The following is a 15,474-nucleotide window of genomic DNA, read 5'->3' as shown; positions in this document are numbered from 1 at the left end:
AAAATGTGTTTTATTAAGAAAAGTAATAATTTAAAATATATATATATATATATATATATATATATATATATATATATATATATATATATATATATATATAATCTTAATTACATGTTTTTTTTGAAATGGTTTTATAAAATATTTTATTATACTTATTATTAATCAAATAAATTATTCTGAGATAAAATTATATTCATTTATGATAATTCGTAGTTTAACAAATAAATAAAATATTTATATAATACTTTTAACATAATATTTGATGTTAAATACAAACACGAAGATATTATATTTATATTAATATTTGTTTTTCTTATATACAATATTGGTATTGCTTTTATATCCTAGGGACAACAAGATATTTTTGTGATTCTATTCTTTTATTTTATTTTCAATTTTCTTAAAAACGATATTTAATTATCCTAAAAATGAAAATGAAAAAAATTATCATTTTAAAAATTTCTAACAATTATAATTTTGTTTTTACAGTTTGGAACGTTTTTATCGTTATTTGTTGACAGTTTTTTTGGTTATAATTAGTAACTAACATTTTAATTTTTTTCTTCCGAAGTTATTGGATTGAATTTTGTAATTTATCAAGGGATTTTCTTCTGATTTAATAAATTGGTTATTTATTTTATCTTGAATGGTGCAGAAGAAAGACAATAATAAAGAAAATAAAAAAAGAAGAAAAAAAAGAAAAAAAATAAAGAGGTTATTTGAAACGAAAAAGCGAGTGCTTGGGGAGTGGAGGGATATAAATACCAGAGTGCAGAAACGCAGGCGTTACAAATGTCTGGCATGAAAGGCAAGTGGACACAGCTCACCAAAGCGTATCACATCGCTTCCTACATAGATCTGCCGATTCATCATTCTCTGTAAGCCTAATCTTCTTCTCTCTTTTAAAAAATCATCATCCTTCTCTTTGTCTTTTCTTCAATCTCTTTAATCTCTTTTGCTTTTTCCAGGTCTTTCGTTCGCTTTCTCAGAGTCGGATACCCTCTCTTCAAATCCAACCCTGGAAGACAGTTTCTGAGCTAGGGTTTCTATGTTTTTTTCTACATTTGTGTCGTTTTTGTCCCGAGAATAATTCTCTTGTATGTTTTGTGTTGGATTTGTATCAGTGCATCGTCTGTGTTATGTGATGGTCTTGAGCGGGCTAGGGTTTTCGTTGTACGCTTTCTTTTGGTTGTAGCCTCTGGCGTCTCTCAAATCAATGAATCATTTTGCCTGCGATCGCAAGATTTTTGCTTTTTTTTTTTTTTTTTTTTTTTTTTTTTTTTTTTTCTGTTATATTTTTAATTATTATTATTTGTTCAGTGTTTAATGATTAAGAGCCCTTGTTATTGATCTGGGAAGGGGAAAATTGCGAAAAGCATTTTTTTTTTTTTTGTGGTTGTGCCTGGGTGTAATAAGCCATTCTACTCTTTTCAGAATTGTAATAGGGAAAAAATTAATGGCCAGCGTATCAGCAAGTAATCAGGTGAATACTCTGTGCCTTGGAGTATCGGAGCCTATTTCAACTGCTGGGCCCACCGAGTTTGATCTGATTAAGACCCGAGAATTGGAAAAGGTTGGTTTTTGGATGTAGAATGAGGAGTATTTTTGCTGTTACTGTAATTTTTATTGTACGGTACTGGTTGGTTGACAAGAAAACGCGCAAAAGGAATGGTAATATAATATATTTTGAATTTTTTGCTGTATGATGTATGTGGTTTTGGTTGCGGGAGAGAAGCAAAGAAAAGTTTTCTTTGGGTTAGGCAATGGTTGATCCTGGTCCATCTCTCTACAAGTTGGTTTAAATCAAGAAGATGCTGTTCGGGTTTATTTCTGGTCCCTTGCCTAAACCATTTCCAATGATGTTGGGTGGCTTCAACCATTTTCATGACTCAGTACTACTTTTTGGTCCCAAATCCCACTGTCATACTCAATCAATTAGTTCTTAGAAGAGTGGATAAAATCTAGTTAAGTTGTGATAACCAGTCCATTGGGGCTGTTAAACTCTATGAGTTTACAAGGGTAACATTGATGCCTTCCCTCCAACAGCAATAGATTGCTGCTTATATCAGGTTTGGTGGAGGTCATGCTTTTCTGGTCCTTATGGTGAGATATCTATCTCCTGGGAAGTATTGGGGTCGAGTCCCTTTTAAAAAAATGAAATTGTAAGATATCTATCTAAGATTCAAATTTTTAATACATTTTTTTAACCTTTTGTGCCTTTTCTATGCAACCAACTGGTGAATTCCTAAAGCACTGAAAACAGAATCATGGAATGTTTTGCCTATCAATATTCATGTAAGTTTGGATGATCAGTTTCTTGCAGATTCTGGATTGTATGAAACTCGGGAAGAAGCTATAAGGAGGGAGGAAGTTCTAGGGAGAGTAGATCAGGTTGAGTTGTTATGTCAATATAATTCTAGTATCTTTTCTATTAGGAAAATTTTCAATTTTTGTACTTGTTCTTTGTAGTTTCTTTGGTTTTATATTAATTACTGTGGAATGACAGATAGTGAAGGTATGGGTGAAAACTGTTAGCCGTGCTAAAGGGTTTAATGAACAGCTGGTTCATGAAGCAAATGCAAAGATCTTCACGTTTGGTTCTTATCGATTGGGTGTATGCATATTGCCCTTTTTTCCCTTAATCCTCTATAGTTTTTTCCTCTACTTTTTCTTGTTATGTTTACTTATAAACTAATTAAAGATTTTGAGTTAACAATTTAGTTTACTTGAACTCTATCCAAATTTCAGGTGAAATAATTAGGATTTTCTTTGTTTAAGTCTGGATATTTTCTTTTCTTAAGAGGCTTTGGAGTGATGATTATATTCTTGATATTTGCTCATATGGTTCTGAATGCCATGCCATGGAGATTGGTGAGCTTCATAATGCTGCAAGATTGTAATCATCATGCCTCAGCCATCACTCAGCCCAGATGACACAGCAACTAGTAGAACTGTAGTACAGTCTCATGGCTTACCTATATTGTCATCAAGGAACATTCTAGTGAATAAAGCCATAAAGGTGTTTTCCCTTCTACTAGAAGGTGACATGTGCTGTGTGTGCCTGAGAGAAAGTGAGAGTGTGCTTGTTAGAAACATGCATTTAGTACAACTAATATAACTGTATACAATCCCATGGGTTAGCTATCTTGACAATAAGCAACATTATTGTGAATGAAGGTGTGCTCTGTCAGACTGGAAAGTGACCAGTGCACATGAATGTTTGTGTGTGTGTTTGAGAGAGAGAGTATGCGTGCTTCGTCCAACTATAAGATGATATGCCACATGAATTGTAAATGTGTGTATTCCATTGGACTATAAGGTGACATGCATGCATGAATGTGTATGAGTGAGGGAGAATGTTCCATCTGACTGGAAGTTGACCTGCATGCATGAATATGCATGTGTGTGTTTTGTCTGACTAGGAGGGGGGAGAGAAAGAGTGCATGTTCTGTCTGGCTAGAAGATGACATGCACACATGAAAGTTATGTTTATGTATGAGAGAATGTGCATATGTGTGTGCTCCATCATACTAGGAGGGGGGGAGGGAGGGAGAGTCTTGAAACTTAGAGAACAATGAAACTGTCAAGAGGCCAGTGCCCCAACTTAATGGATAAAGATAAAAGGGAGATAAATACATCCAAATTTGAAAATTTGTGCATGTGATACTGCTGGGCCTTTTAAGGGGAACCTTGTAAATGTATAGCTCAGGAGTTGAGTTTAAGATTTCATATCCAATATTTTGCTTATATCACTAAGTTGTTGAACTTATTTTTATATATTTTTTAATGATTTTACTTATGGTTGTAAAATAGGTTCATGGCCCAGGTGCTGATATAGACACATTATGTGTTGGACCTAGACATGCTACTCGAGATGTGAGATAAGAACTTACCTCCAGATGAGCGACAGTTCTTAACTCTGGTTTTATTTACTTAAAAGAACTCTGAGATGAAATATTATTTTTTATACTCAATGCAGGAAGATTTTTTCGGTGAACTTCATAGGATGCTAGCAGAAACACCTGAAGTACAAGAACTGCATCCTGTGCCTGATGCTCATGTTCCTGTCATGAAGTTCAAGTTCAATGGGGTTTCTATAGATCTTCTTTATGCAAGACTATCACTCTGGGTTATTCCTGAAGTAAGTTTTGCTTCCAATTTGACTTTCTAGTATAGCTTTTGCATCTCCTGTGCAGGGTATTCTGAAGTAAGTGTCATTTTCTCTTTCCTTGCTTTTCTATTCATTTTGACAATGCGGTTAAAGAAGATTCTAAAATTGGCTACAGCATTCCTGTACAAAAATGTCAATCAGCTTCTCTTGGTTTTGCTTAATTTTTCAAGTGGCACATTATGGTCTAAAAGCTTATTTTGACCATTTGGAAGGAACATATTAAAAGATCTTTTGATAGTTTAAACCAGTTAGAATTGCAGCTAAAAAATGTTTTCATGAATAGGTTTTAGTGGTCTGGTAGATTAGTAGGAGATGGAAGGCCATAGATTTTATTGATGTTTTGTATTTGTCTTAAGGTGCAAGAAAACCTTTCCTTTCCTTTTGTTGTTTGAATGACCTTTTATGCAATTGGTGCACACGGGTTGCACCTTCTTTTGGTGCTCTTTATAACATCTTATTTGCTTATTAAAAAATGTTGTAGTCTAAAAGCTCAAAATTTGCGGACTATGATACTTACCCAGAGTAATGTGAGAAAGCTTCTTTGAGTGCCCTCAAGTTCGTTAATTAAATCTTTCGAGTGGATATCCATAGGAATGCTAATGATAAGGTGGACTCTTTAGCCAAATGTAATGTACTTTCTTTGGTGGATTCTAATGGAACGGAGATCATCTTCTTCGGTTTGTCCCTCGATCTTTGATGAGACTGGAGAGTGTGGCAGCTGTGTTTGATGGTTGTTTTTATTTTGCTTGTCTCCTCTTAGGATTTGGTTTTTATTCTCCTAAGTTGGGCACTAACTAGTACATGAATTCTGTAAGGCCTAAAGCAAAAAAAGCAAAGTAAAGGGAGTTTCTTGTGCTATGAGTATTTTGGCAAGTTTAGAGAATATTTGCAAAAATAATAGGAAAGCAACAAATTTGGGAAATGTTAAAACAAACCTAGAGACTCTATATAAATACATGAACAGCTGGCAAGACAAGTATAGGAGAGAAATTGTTCTTCTGCAAGCATATATGACTTGTACCAGGCTACCAGAACCCTATAATACGCAAAGATCACTATTTCTTACCAACATTTTGCTTTTTTCTTGAACTGACGGTCTGTGGCTGTTGAGGTTACATTTGGAAACCTCATAGGAAAAGAGGTAAAAGAAGGGAAGGATATTGTTCTAACTTTCTTATTTTCATTGAGAAAGTACATAGATGTTTTGGATATGTCTTGGCAGCATTTGTTGGTGACAACCATGAGCTGACCCTAGACATTTTAGCTTCCTTAAATTATGTTTTGTTTTGTGATACCACTTTTGCAATTATTTGAATGGTTTTGACTCTTCAGGCTATGAAAGTTGAAGAGCCTTTTTCCCACCCTTCATGGTAATCATTGAAGTTTGGTTTTGTCTATTTTGAATGAGCTGTCATGGTTGTGTATTTTATAATTTGTAATCCACATTGTCATTCTAATCAGTGTTGCAGAAAATTAGGCAGTTCTATTTAGTACCTCATTTGTTTTTAATGTGTCTAACTTGTGAATTTGTTTTGGAATTTATGTTTGTTACTTTAACATGTTAATTTTTCACAGGACTTGGATATTTCACAAGAAACAATACTACAAAATGTAGATGAGCAGACAGTTCGTAGCCTCAATGGTTGCAGAGTTACTGATCAAATTTTGCGCCTGGTCCCAAATATTCAGGTTATCACTGTCGCTTTAACGCAAATACATGCATGCTTCATGTTGCTTTGTATGTATTGTTGATTATGTTTCTTTTTTTCTGGTTCAGAATTTTCGCACTACATTGAGATGCATGAGATTCTGGGCAAAGCGGCGTGGGGTTTATTCAAATGTAAGGAGTATTACCTCTGACCATTTATCATTCTTCTCACTATTCTTATTCTTATGTTTTAGCTGATGCATTCTCTATCATGACCACAGGTTTCTGGTTTCCTTGGTGGTATAAATTGGGCATTGCTTGTTGCTCGCATATGCCAGCTATACCCAAATGCAGTACCTAGTACCTTGGTATCTCGGTTCTTCAGGGTCTACACGCAGTGGCGTTGGCCTAATCCAGTTATGCTATGTCCTATTGAAGAAAAATGCCTTGGACTTCCTGTTTGGGATCCAAGAAGAAACATCAAAGATAGGAACCATCTGATGCCTATAATAACTCCTGCATATCCTTCGATGAATTCAAGCTACAATGTTAGTTGGAGCACATTACGTATTATGGAAGAAGAGCTTCGGAGGGGAAATGAAATAGTTAAGGTATTCTTTTGTGGAATTTCACATTTCATTTCTTCAGTTTTCTGGATATATGGATTAAGAACTGACTGTCACTTATTAATTGGTTTGTTCAGGGTTATTTAACTCAAAAATTTTCAATGATTTCCTTTCTACTTCTTCAGTGATAATTTGTCATAACTGCAGTTTTCTGGAGGTGTGGATTATCTGACTGTTTCATTTTAATTGATTTATTCAGGTTTTCATAACAAAATTTTTCCATGATTTCCTTTCCACTTCTTCAGTGATACTTTATCGGAACTGGAAAATAGCATTAGTTAATTTTGTCTTTGTGATGTAAAATATAGGTGTTGCTTTTCTCAATTAATAGAATTATCGTTTCTTCATGTTTCCCGTAATATGTTTTTCTTATGTGCATTTTCTGTTGACTGTAAACTTAGTTTTTAGTTTGTGAATCGTCTATGGACTCATCAATTATTTCTCCAGGATCTGGAGCAACTTGTGTATTCTTTTTTGCAAGCATTATTTCAGTGTGTATTGACATGCAACATTGCATAAGTTGATCAAATGGTGTATGCTTTTACAAATTTACTCCAGTGTTGCAATGTTAAATATTTTCCTCTTCAAGTTTTGGTGACTATAAGTCAGTAAAGCTGTTTCCATTGCCTTGGCTGTTGTTTTACATCCTTTGTCTGTACTCAGAGCTTCATTATTATTGTTCTTTCATTTGGCTTTTTGTTGTTTGCTTATGGTATTAGGGAAAACTAGATCTGAGAAAAAGGTTTAGAGATGTTACTCTATCATTGCATTCAAATAAGATAAACAATGTTTAACCCAGTTCATTTGTCTTCTTTTCTTTGTATATGACATATATTTTGAGAGTCCTTATTGGAAAATGGCACAGTTGTCCATATCTCATTTATATCCTGTCATGCAAACATACTGATATCATAGTCATAATTATACAAACTACATTCTGAAGTACTGATAGCTTCCCTTTTCAAGATTCCATTTTCATTTGAAAAAGTGGAATTACCAATTGGTAATGCCGGGAATTCCTTTTCTGTTATGAATTACAAGAGTTGGCTTCTGAAAAGTTTACCTTACCATTATGGCAATCTTACTTCTTTCTGGTTCATCAAGCTAAATGACAGACCTGAGCTAATGTAGTCTGGTCAGTGGTCTTGAGTATGAGCTGATATTTATCCATATCACTGGCTTCCAATACCAATAGTGGCTGATATAGTTGCTATGTAGGATCATATAGTTCTGTTTCGCAGATCCAATCCTGATAAATGGATTGATACCATCCTATCAAGTGTACAAGTGCTTAGACAAGATGGGGATGACATTTAGTTATGTTTGTTTTGGTGCTTTGAAGTGGTGTTTGCATCTACTGTGCATTTTTCGGTTGTATTATTTTGGGTCTGTGGTGTTTTAGTACAAAAGTGATATAAGGGAGCCTGCTTGATAAAGTGACTTGGATGTATGTATTGCCAACAATTATGATAATATTGTTTCTATGATGATAAAAGGTGGAAAGTTGGTTTTTATTATTGTTTCTTACTGCTAGCAACCAAAAAAAAACTAATGTGAAATGCACTGTGCATTGTAACACTGATACTTCTTAAAATGTTACTATGTCATTAGTGGGGCCAAATCTAAATCCTTTTTTAGTGTTCTTTGTTTCTGTCACTTCAAGTTGTTTGCAGCTGAGACCCTTGGTTAATTTGGTTTTTGACTTTGATGATTGACTTGAGTTATTCTGGTTTAGAATATTGCTTTTGTGCTTGATGACTTGCAATTACTGCAGGAGATGGAGACAGAAAACACTGGCTGGATCACTCTTTTTGAACCTTTCCTTTTCTTTGAAGCATACAAGAACTATCTGCAGATAGATATAACTGCTGAGAATGATGTTGACTTGAGGAACTGGAAAGGTTGGGTTGAATCTCGACTTCGTCTACTTACTCGGAAGGTGATATTACTTTCTATATTAATTTGATTAGCTCAGTTACAATTATCTACAATCTCTCCTCACTTTGGCTATTAAAATTAAACCTGTAGATTGAGAGGGACACAGGTGGTATGCTTCAGTGCCATCCACACCCTGCAGAGTTTTCTGACACATCCAGATCATTCCATTACTGTTATTTCATGGGTTTACGGCGGAAAGAAGGCAGTGCTGCCCAGGAAGGTGAACAATTTGATATAAGGTTAACTGTTGATGATTTTAAGAACACTGTATGGATGTATTCATCCTGGAAACGAGGAATGTGGATCCATGTATGCCATATAAGACGCAAAAACATCCCAAATTTTGTCTTCCCTGGTGGAGTCCGGCCTCCCCAACCCATGAAAGTTGCTGGAGAACAAGGACAAGTTTCAAAACCAATGGGCTTTAACTCTCAGAAGAGAAAAAGGGATGAGATAGATGCTGGGAGTCACCCAAGAGAATCCACATCTTTAGTGGAGAATGTGGAGTCAGATTTGCAAGGGGAAGTAAAACTGGAACAGGTTGAGGTTAATGTAGGGGACAGTTTAACCAAGGTAATATGTTCATCTGAGAATTCTTCACACAATAGTATTGAGCTTGAAGGATATGCTAGATGCAGCCAACCCCTTGGGGCTGCATCTTCTGCTAGTGGTTCCTTGAGTTTAGGAAGGGCGCTTGTTATTGAGACAACCTCTGAGCCACTTGTTCATCAATGTTCCTTAAAAGAAGTTGGTGAGTCTCAAGTAGGGTTGGTTGTTCAAGTCCAGAATTTTGATGTGGGTAAAAGAGTCAGTTGTGTGCAGTCCTCAACAGCAGAGCGAGGGATGGCAGCAGCAGCAGCAGGGCAAGGGTTCAGTCCTTGCTCCAGTCTCTTTCAAAATGGGGGTTTAGAGGAGCTTGAGGTATAATCAGTTGACCTTGTAGACTTTATTTGTTTATTTATTTATTTCCCTTTGTGGTTTTCCCTTTTTGTTGGTTATATCTGAATGGGAGGATCTTTTTGGTTGGTTCATCAACCTCCAAATTTGCATCTATGAGATTTCTACTCCTGTTCATTTTTTTATTTTATTTTTTTGTGTGAGGGAGGGGATTTATTAAGAAGCTTAAACCTTTTTTTTTTTGCTAATTTAAGTTGCCATAGATTCAAAATCGATATATTAAACCAAAATAAATATATCAAATTGGTTTTTGACTATATAATTTATTTTATAAATAATAACTGCTATGAACTTTGGCAAATAGTCAATGTTATTAAAATTTTGAAATTCTTTAGGGCAAAATTTATTATTCTCTGCAAAATAATTGTTTTGTTATGGATATCAAGTCAATGTTATGATCAACTGTAGTAGAGACAGCCATTTATGACATTCTTTTATCTTTATACCTGAACATAGGATGCTGAGTTGACTGCTCCATTCTACCATGGAAATCCTGGTGCATCAAGTACCCCACAGAAGCACCTTATCAGGTCATTTATTAGTCAATGGAATATAGTTCATAGATTTTTTCCTGCAACTATTATGTGGTTGCATCTATTCTTATTTGGGGTTTGATCACACGAGTCTTTGTTTCTTGATTCTTTGCAGGTTAAGTGTGAATTCTTTGGTGAAAGCAAGAGGCAAGGGCACTTGAGGGATGTACCTTAGCTGCAGTTGAAGGGATTACTTTAGCTCGTGTAAAACCCTTGCTTATTGGTCTTGTCCAAGTTCGAATGCTTTGGAAAAGCAACTTATAGTAGCAGTTAAATAGTCTTGCTTGGAGGGATTTGTATAATCAAGTTATTTGCAGTTGATAAAATAATATCAGGTTTCTCCTGTTTATTTACTTTAAATTGTCGGTAATGAAAATAAAGGTGTGTTTGGCAGGAGTTGTCTTTAGATTGATTATACTCATCTTGGAACAAATAATCCTCTAGACCTTGATTGTTTCTACTTGGAGTGCACAATCATGCTTTGTTTTTGTTTTTTTTGTTTTTTTTCTGCTCCTAAATATTTGGTGGCACACATTGGTTGTGGTCCATTGAGGTATTCGCTGACTGGCCTGCTTTATTATTTGGACAATGGCTTGACAATGTGTATGAAAGGCAAATTGGCATGTGACAACTTGGAGTTATGATACAGAGATTCAGCAATTCAATGCTAGTTTTGCGTTAGATTTGTGCTTATCAAGTCAGAAAAATTGAGCAAGGTAGCATTTTTTTTTTTCTGGTTGGTTGAGCCATAAAAGGTTGAATGGGTGCTGGCTCAAGGTTTCCAGAGCCCTTTGGTGTCCACCTGGAGAAAATTCTTGGCTGTATCTAAGTTGTTTGATGGATTTACAGTATGTTATTAGAATTGCATTTATTTATTTATAGTTGTTCAGATTATTCAGCAACATATAAAATTCATCAGTTCTCTTTAAGCTCCTTATTTTTCGATAAAAAATATTCTGGTTTCTGTGGGATCACTGAATAGTCTGTGGCGTGAGCCAGCACAACACTGGAGGTGTATCAATTTCTTATGTTGTTTTGCAACATATGCAGCAATGGGTAGATTTAAGAGTCTACTAGAAATGCTAGAATAATATGGTTGTACCTAATGTATTGCAAACTTTTTCAATGCCCTAATTGAATTTTGTCCAAACAGGTACTAGAATTTCTGTGTGAAACAAAGGGCAGGCTTGACCAGGCCATTATCCTCCAAAGCTATATCAATATCCAAACTGCAGGAGTGGGGGGGTGGGGGGTGGTGTGGGGTGGTTGAATGCATGAACCTGTCAATTCGAAGGGTGAAGGGTCTGGAATCTTGGCATCTTAGAAGATCTAAAACCAGACAAATTTGAATCAATCAACAAAAATCTGTGTTTGCTTGTGCATGTGTCTTTGATCCAATGGCAGCCACCAACAAAATCAGGCGCCAAGGAGCTACCACACCTGCCGTGTCCAAATTTTGGTGCCCAAAGCATCATCTTGCTAATGTAGCAACAAAACAACCACACTATCACATGATCAGGGCCTGGCATGGTGACTTGTTTTAATCAAACTCATGTTGCATGGTACATGCTACATGTTGCCTGCCTTGTGTGCCTGATTTTTCTCCTTTTTTTTTTTGGAGTTATATCACTGAAAACGAGCCCAGGTCCAGGTGGATGAACAAGTATGGGGTTGGGGACCATCTTATCGTGAATTGGAGGCCTACCATCCTTCCTGTTCAAACTGCAGCTTCTTTATGATTCTTTTTTTGACTCTTACAATCTTGGGATTCACTTCTGAGGTACCTTTTTAACTTTAAAGCCACCAAGGAACACTTCTATGAGATCTATCTATCTTCTATCCGAAGGGTTTGGATGGGTTAGAAAGTAGTTTGGGATTATCACTTGTCCTAGAAGGCTAGACCTAATGACAAGAGTAAGCATCTTTCGTCAAACACTTCTGGCCAAGAGTCTTGTGAATGCCTCGGCCCATCCTATACACTACCACTTGATGTGACTTTCTAAAATTTCTATTAGTTCTACAACTTTCTTCTTCCAATGCCTATCTACCTAACAGCTATCTACCTGATAGAATAACTCTGGTCCTCCTACTGGCCCCAGCCACCTCTTCTTTCATTCTTCCTTGTTACTCTTCTTCTTTGTCATCATCCACACTGCAACTCACCAGGGCAATTCTTTTCATCTAATTGGGACAGATTTTCCAGACTCTAGAGCTCTCTTTCAATAATTTCTAAAAAGCTTTTGGAAAAAGAAAAAGAAAAAAAAGATAAAAAACTTCTTCATTGCTCTCCTCGTGGGTTGCAATAATTTTTCCCAGTAATTAAAATTTATTAATTCATAAATTGGGCTAATAATTAAGGGATGAGGGGGCGGGGGTACACTTCGTTTTAGTGGGAGGACTTTGAATGAGATCGACCTGTTTCCATATTCATTTCCTGTGTCTTAGTCTTCATTGTCTCTGTCAAGTCCTTTTCATTATCATCGTTGTCATTATTAAAGTTTGTCTACACTCTTCCGAGGACTTATACACATATAAATTTTAACTCCAATTACTTTGTAAATTATTGACGTTGTGATAAACAACTTGAAATCTGAGAGTGACAAATATGATAAAAAAAAAATAATGCACTTACATTGTTAATTCAATAGAGATGGAGAGAAGGGCTAACTTTTTTTTTTTTTTTTTTTTTTAATATTTTCCTCAAACATTCTTATCTTCTATATTGGGTCTGGGTTTGATGTCATCTGGTGTATTTTTAATACCCTTCATATTTTCAAATTTCTATGGCTTCGTATAAAAATGATAAGGGACCCGGGAGAGCTGATAATGTTTCTCTTACTCCGGGTAAAATTTTGATCCCATAATTTGCGGGGAAAAAAAAATCTAAAAAAAATCTGTTTGTAGAGTATTTTTCTCACATAAATAATTAAAGTTACAACTTTGAAGAGTTGATCGGATTAATGACTAATTAAACCTAACTCGATTTAAACCCCAACCTAACCCAAGCCGACATTTAACTTGAGGTATTTAACTTAAGTTGAACCTAATATTATTTTTTCTAAATTTGGGTTAAGTTCAAGTTATTAAAGTTAAACTCAGGTTAATTGGATTATATTCAAATTGATTGACTTAAATTTGAGTTGATTGAGTTAAGTTTAGATTGATTTGATAATATAATTCAAAATTCGTTTATAATATTTATTGAATTTTTTTAATGTATTTATATAAAAATTTAAATAATAAATATAACACAAATTTTAAGATACTAATGAAAGAATAAATAGAAATTTATATATTTTTTTAAAAAATAAAAAATATATGATATGATACAATATAATATAATATTTTTTAAAAAAATGAATATTATTATATAAGATAACATGTATTATTAGATATTATAAAACATTAAATCAGGTTTGAGTTGGAAAAACCCAACCAAATTCAACCATTGAAAACGATTTCCAAGCCTACCCAAACATCGGGTTAGGTTCATATTCTTCTTTTCTCATACCTAATTTTGATTTATTCTTTCCTTCAATCGGAAAAAAAGTTGAAGTCGAATCCAAAATAACAAATTTTAAAAAGTAATTTAACATTATGAAAGCTAAATATAAAAAAAAAACCTCATCACATGCGATTTTTTATATGGTATTAAATTTCTTTGTTAAGTTTATCAGCAAAAGTAATTGAATAAAACTTTTATTAAATTTGAAAAAAAGTTTTTAACTTTTTAGAAGTAGGAGCTAAATAGATTTAACAAGGACAAACCATGGAACCATTCGAGGGCATGATTATGGTATGATTATCCACTGGAATGTCACAATCTGATTATTAATCTAAAACTTTAGATCTTATTGTTTTTATTAGCTTAAACACTTAATTTCAGTGTTTGAGGCTGACCTGTGAAACAGTGGAGAATTATGATTTTTCCATAGAGCTGAGAGCCTGGGAGCTCTAACCTCTAGCCCAATGGATGACAGCCGACACAAGTGGTTAAACGTAGATTTAGAGTTTTGGGAGTAGCTTTAAAAGAACTTTCCTTAAGAGGCTTTGCAAGGTATGTCATAGGTTGAATCCTAAATTTACAATTTTTACACCATCAATTGTCTATAGTCATGGATTATGGTCCATGTTGATCTCCAAGTGGTTGCTCAGGTATCGCTATCAGACTATCAGTAGCTATTCCCCGGTCTTCACTTTTCACCCTTCAGAGATGATTGTTAGATGGTAAAGTGAAAATGTTGGCAAACTGTCCAGTCGGGAAAGTCCCAAAAAAAAGAGAGAAAAACAAAAAACCCAGGTAGATGGCAGTGTAGAGGAAGATTCTGAGGAGAGGAAAAGGTAAGATGGAATTACCCATTCTAATTATGGCGATGGATGGTGGTGATGAATCCATGATGATAATGATGATGAAAAGGAGGACAGCCAGGACAGCTTCCATGAAGAGTTACAAGTCAAAGAAAGTAAGCTGGCAAAAATATGAATGAAATCCATGCAATCCCAACTGAAGCTTAGCTTTAACTTTAAGCCCTTAACCACCACTTGTTCTTTTCTCTCTCATGTGTTTTTTATAAACTCCTCTTTCCAAGCGTGGTCGGCGGATACGCGTATCTTCACCTACGGCCCTGATTCCCCATCATCCCCATCTCTTCTCTCTGATCTCCCTTTTCCTCATTTCTAATACCTGCCTCTTGAGTGTTTTCTCATTTAATATTAATCTTAATCACCGGAGATCGCGGCAAATCTCTCTGTCTGGGCTGGTCCACGCCTTAATCCTCTTAATCTTGCCCACCGCCATATGCCGCCTCTACTAATAGTGTTGTTCCTGATTTAATAACCCTATCTATGCTGTAGAATATGGTGACAATTTTTATTGCCCATTTTTATATTGATTACCACCCATAATGCAACAAGCCCCCAGCATAACCCTAAATTTTTTAAATGAGGGGGTTTACCGAGAGTTGTTGTCTGTTTGCGGATTTGATCACATGGGTGAAGCAAGGTAATGGAAGATAAAACTGGGTGTGGATTCCTTTTGGACGCAGTGTCATGAGCAGTGAGAAATGTGAGAAGTTGGAAGAAAGGGGCAGAAGATGAGGAAATCACTTTGTTTTGTAGTGAAAGCAGACAAAATTGGGGGTATCTGGCTCTGGTGGATGCGGAGGGTGACAAAGAGGTGGAAAGCTCTCCACGCCATCTCTATGTGTGCACTGTTGCTCCAGGGTTCCAGCTCACACCTCTGATGGGTTTCCTCAAATGAAAATGCTCCTAAAGATCTCCATTTAATATTATTTTTTTCCCATCCCCTTCTCCATTTCCAATGCCAAATTGCTTATGTTGGGCACTGTGAGGAGTGATTTTTCTTTTTTGTCACAAAGGTACAATTTTGGTTGAAATATCAGCTAGTATGAGTTGATGATAATTATTGAGAACTAGGTGGGGCTTGTCCTGGGTTTCAACTTGAATTCAATAGGGCCCTCTTATTGACTTGTGCTTTGTTATCAAATTCCTTTCTAGATGCCCTTTCTTTGCTTTTTTCCCTTAAAGAAATGAATAGAAAGGATTTGGCAGGTCTAATGAGAAAAGGCATAGTGGGCACAC

At 35.3% G+C, this 15,474-nt stretch overlaps 1 protein-coding gene across 4 annotated transcripts; it reads left to right on the top strand.

The window, feature by feature from the left end:
* The first annotated feature begins 729 nt into the window (after positions 1-729).
* Positions 730-10,288, top strand: LOC117923900 (nuclear poly(A) polymerase 1-like). Of its 4 annotated transcripts, XM_034842392.1 has the most exons (13): positions 730-878; positions 969-1,573; positions 2,314-2,391; positions 2,507-2,614; positions 3,814-3,876; positions 3,980-4,141; positions 5,747-5,860; positions 5,949-6,011; positions 6,101-6,430; positions 8,220-8,384; positions 8,474-9,304; positions 9,797-9,870; positions 9,989-10,288. In XM_034842392.1, exons 2-13 carry the CDS (start codon positions 1,457-1,459, stop codon positions 10,032-10,034), a joined length of 2,151 nt encoding a protein of 716 aa, XP_034698283.1. In that variant the 5' UTR covers positions 730-878; positions 969-1,456; the 3' UTR covers positions 10,035-10,288. The 4 variants fall into 4 exon arrangements, with proteins under 4 accessions (XP_034698283.1, XP_034698291.1, XP_034698287.1 ...); XM_034842400.1 differs by lacking the exon at positions 2,507-2,614 and having other exon boundaries at positions 731-878; XM_034842396.1 differs by lacking the exon at positions 3,814-3,876 and having other exon boundaries at positions 731-878.
* Positions 10,289-15,474: the final 5,186 nt, after the last annotated feature.

This window comes from Vitis riparia, chromosome 1, assembly GCF_004353265.1.
Source record: "Vitis riparia cultivar Riparia Gloire de Montpellier isolate 1030 chromosome 1, EGFV_Vit.rip_1.0, whole genome shotgun sequence".
Lineage (NCBI taxonomy): Eukaryota > Viridiplantae > Streptophyta > Magnoliopsida > Vitales > Vitaceae > Vitis > Vitis riparia.
The sequence above is the reverse complement of the archived record's forward strand: the minus strand, read 5'-3'. Positions and strand labels throughout refer to the sequence as shown.

What these genes read in the sequence shown, in the direction of transcription:
- LOC117923900 (XM_034842392.1), top strand. Translation starts at nt 1,457, where the DNA reads ATGGCCAGCGTATCAGCAAGTAATCAGGTGAATACTCTGTGCCTTGGA. An exon ending in TTGGTTCTTATCGATTGGGT is followed by an intron (nt 2,615 to 3,813) that starts GTATGCATATTG and finishes GTTGTAAAATAG; the next exon opens with GTTCATGGCCCAGGTGCTGA. An exon ending in CACTCTGGGTTATTCCTGAA is followed by an intron (nt 4,142 to 5,746) that starts GTAAGTTTTGCT and finishes AATTTTTCACAG; the next exon opens with GACTTGGATATTTCACAAGA.